This window comes from Vigna unguiculata, chromosome 1 (genome assembly GCF_037176805.1).
Source record: "Vigna unguiculata cultivar grain cowpea cultivar isolate G323 ecotype 2 chromosome 1, ASM3717680v1, whole genome shotgun sequence".
NCBI lineage: Eukaryota > Viridiplantae > Streptophyta > Magnoliopsida > Fabales > Fabaceae > Vigna > Vigna unguiculata.
Genome location: NC_140792.1, coordinates 32,405,087 through 32,409,226, shown reverse-complemented (window position 1 = coordinate 32,409,226; position 4,140 = coordinate 32,405,087). Strand labels below are relative to the sequence as shown.

Here is a 4,140-nt window from a genome sequence, read left to right as displayed (position 1 = left end):
AACAAATCAATTTGTCCAGAGCCACATGATTTTTATTAGAATAATTAAGCCCAAAACACTAACCAATGGATGGTTCCAAAGGACTAGAAAATGGTAGAAGGAAAAGAACATAATATATTAGGTGGGAGCAGAAGGGAAGGGACAGCCCTATTGTATACTATATACTATATGATCTCTTAACTGAGTAGAAAATATATAAGTATGTGAATGAAAAAGTTTGAGAAAAGAGAAAAAAAATGATAAAGAAAAAGAGGAAGAAGAAGCAAAACATAATGTGAAGAAATAATTGAGGGGTGGGTTATGAGAAAGTGCGGGTGGGACAAGATAATCTGAAATTGTAAAGCGATCACAATAAATAGGCCGTGATATTAGCTACGGATCAGTAAATACAAATTAAGGAGTTGACAGGTGAAGGAGGATTTGAAAAGATTGACCTGCGTCTCCTCCATGCACCCTTTCGTTTCACAGAAAAATAAAAACAAAAAATAAATTGAACCCATTAGATTCTTCCTGTCTCTTATCCCAATCTCCCATGAAACCGCACTTCAAATGGTGACCATTTGAAAGGTCTAAACCCCAAAAGCTAAAAAGGAAAAAAAAGAAAAAAAAAACCCAACAAAATAGCAGAGAGCCAACACAGATAAATCAGAAGGGCAGTGAATACCAGTCTATTTCAACTCACAAAAGAAGAAGACTCTTTTGTGCTCCATCCCTTCAATAGGGTCCCTCCATATTCATCAACAATTCTCCCCCTCTCATCATCCTCTTTAAATTCTCCATTCTCCATCATCTATCACTGCGTCCAAATTCTCAGCCACTAATAGTCATGAGAGTGGTGATGGTGGTACATGGTTGTATTCATGGCTTCTCTCTCCTCCTCACCGCCGTCCAACCGGGAACTCATCGAAGCGGTGGCACCCAGGTTCAGATACACCAACCTTGAATCCAGATTGAGATTTCCAATGTTATTGTTGTTGTTGCCGCTGCTACTGCTGCTGTTATGGTCCTCGTTCATGGGGGGAGGGTAAATGGGTGCTGCGGTATTGGAAGGACCGTTGTTGTTGTTGCCATTGCCTTCTTCTCGTGACATCACAAGAGCTGCGGATTGAACAAGCTCCAAACACAGCCTCAGTTTGTTGGGTTCGATGTGGGTCAATCCTGGGACAGCACCCTTAAAGAGGAAATCCGAGGTTAGGGTTCTGAGGATGTCCAGAGGTGTCACCCCATCAACGGTTCTCACATTCGGGTCCGCGTGGTGGTCCAGCAGCACCGCCACCATGTCCGGCGACACCATCTCTGCCGCAATGTGGAGCGGCGTTTTCCCGGCGGGGCCGGAGGGGTAGTTGACGTCCGCTGCACCGAGTTCAAGCAATGCCTTCACCACCTCTCTGCTGCAGTTCTCCACCGCGTAGGGTAAGGCCAGTGCCTCGTCGAGGTTGAGACCCTCCCCCATTACCATTAGCTTTACGAGTTCGACATCGGAGGAGTCCAGGGCGCGCCTCATTCGCCGGATTTTCTGGTCCTCGAGATCGAGGGCGGCGTGGTGGTGGTGGGGGTGATGGTGGTGGTGTGGCACCAAGGAGCGGCGCGCCATGGAGGATTTGATACGTAGCTCTTCGATCTTGGCCACAATGTCTATGGGGAGGTGCTTGGCGAGAACCTCGGGAGGAAGACCTGATTTCGCTACTAAGTGAGAACAAGTGGCCCATAGTTGCTGCATGTCTTGCTTTCTCGAAGCCAACAGCACTTTCATTACATCCTCTATGGAAGCCTTCTCCACCATGCTCGCAAGTTGTTTCTGACAAGGAAAACACCAAAACTCGTGAGTGAGAGGAAGAAACAAGAAACGAGAATCAAGAAATAGAAAAGGCGAAGAAGAGAGTTTACATTGGAAAAAAGAAACATGTTTGATATAGCAGCACTTCCAAGTAAGGCAATACAGTAATAGAGTAGTAGTAGTGATTTGGTGGGAAGTAAAAAATTGTAAAACGCGATGGGATGGTTGGAAACTGGGAAGCGCAGGAGGATTTAAAGGACCCTTTTTTTTTCTTTTCCGGTGGTTTGTTCTCTTTTCGAGTCCAAACCCAAATGAGGAAAGTAGATGTTTGGGAAAAGTTTCGTGCGCCTACTGTGTGCAAGACAAGACTGCATATCATCATCTAAATTTAGAAATTCCTGAGTATGGGTGATAGAACGCCAATTCGAGAAACTCTATAACTTTCGCACTACATGAAATCAGCTACGTCGAACTCCACAGAAAACATCATAAAGAGGTTGAAATGAATCCAACAAAATTAAACCCTCAAATCCGTAAGATATAGAAAGTTGAAAGTAGTGTTATTGGGTGTGTTTGTTGAGAGAGGGAGCGAAGGAGTAGTGAGAAAGTGAAGAAGAAGGAATTGTGTGAAGTAGACGAGAGTGAGAGAGAGAGAAGAAAATCAGCTATTCAGTCGCTGACAAGGGAAAGGAAAGAAGTGTAGCGGTGACACGGGATCATAGAATAGAAGGAACTGGTGGTATAACTCCTGATGGGATAGATAGATTGAAGCACGAATTCAGAACCCGAAATTCTAAACCAGATATCATATCATATCATCACAGACCCTGAAAAGAAAAAATATAAAAAGGAGAGAGACATGGAAACACCCCATCCCGGTTCCCAAAACGAGAGCAGACCCGCAGCAGTAACTGTCCTAATTCCCAAGACCCCATGAAACATAAGACTGGCCACACAAAGGGTGAAAAAGGAGGAAAAAAAAAACAGTGGAAGTGAGGGGGAAGGCTACCATACTGATATTGGTAACACCAAGGAAAAAGAGAAAACCTGGGTAAGCAATGCAAGCTGTTCGACGCCGAAGTATCTGGCGGCGGCGAGGGTGTCGAGGGCGAGATCGACCGCGGAGGTGCAATGCGTGTGCCAGCAGCCTCGCTCGCCGCAATTGGGGCGGGCCTCGTGCTTGGGAGGCACGATGGAGACCTGGCCACTGTAGAGGAACTGGAGCATGAGAAGGAAGACCTCGTAGCCGACGGAGTTGACTGGGATGACGCCGGAGCGCGAGTTGAGTCTTGGGCCGGCGGGGTCGAGGGCGGAGGGGGGGTCCGGTCCGCAGAAGAATTTGCGGAAGAAGAGGCTGCGGGCGGCGAGTATGCAGCGGTGGGCGTGGACGAGGCGACCCTCGACGCTGAAAGTGACGTCGCTGAAGGCCTGGCCGTTGATGAGGAGGTTGAGGTAATCGAGGGAGAGAGATCTTAGAGAGTCTTCAAGGGACATGGTGGTGAAGACTGTTACTGTTGTTGGTGAATAAAGTACTGTGTTGTCTCTTCAACGCTCTAGGGTTGGTGGCTGTAACTTATTGCCAGCAAAAGAAAGAAAGAAAGAGAGAGAGAGAGAAGAGAAAAGTGAGAGAGATGGAATAGTGAGGGAAGGAAGAAAGGGGTTGAAGTTGAAGTTGGGTTGATCCGTTTGTTTTTGTTTGATGTTGATGATGGTGATGATGATGATGATGATGGTACTGTGGTTGTGTTTTATGGGATTCGCTGGGTGAATGGTGAATGGAGGGGCATGGCGTATTTTGATGGATAGATATTTTTCAAGTGAGAGAGAGAGAGAGAAACAGAGATTGGAATTTGGGTGGCTATTCTGGGCGGCTGAGGGGTTAAAAAAGGCCTCAAATATTAATTAAAAATGTTTTTTTCCTGTTCATCTTTTTTGTATACTGAGAGAGAGAAGTAGTGTAGAGTAGAAGCATGTAGTGGTGATGAGAGGGGTGGAAGTAGAAGCATCGAAAAGGATGTGTGAATAAAAAAACAGAGTTTAGACTTTGCTTATTATAAATGTGATTATGTGATTAATAATATAACCAACTTAAGTCTCTCTAAATAGACTAATACATACTATAATACAACTCCTTGGGCCCTATTCTGTTGACTGTTGCACTTGTACCTCCTGTCCACATTTTTGGATATATATTTTTTTTTATTTTTTCCTTTTTTATTTTTTATTTGTATTAAGAGAGAGATCGAATAAAAGCAAAATAAGATGAATGATACGATGAAAAAGACAAACTATAAATACTTTTTTCATTTTTTAGTTACTTATTCCATATAATTTCGATAAACGAGAGCTAGCAGCAACCAATA

General features: G+C 44.5%; 1 protein-coding gene across 1 annotated transcript; it reads right to left on the bottom strand.

The window, feature by feature from the left end:
* Positions 1-330: 330 nt before the first annotated feature.
* LOC114181313 (BTB/POZ domain and ankyrin repeat-containing protein COCH-like) lies at positions 331-3,711 on the bottom strand. The gene is made up of 2 exons (XM_028067768.2): positions 2,825-3,711; positions 331-1,798 (listed from the first exon to the last, which is right to left on the bottom strand). The coding sequence occupies exons 1-2, from the start codon at positions 3,269-3,271 to the stop codon at positions 818-820; spliced, it is 1,428 nt and encodes a 475-aa protein (XP_027923569.1). The 5' UTR covers positions 3,272-3,711; the 3' UTR covers positions 331-817.
* Between the last annotated feature and the right edge of the window lie 429 nt (positions 3,712-4,140).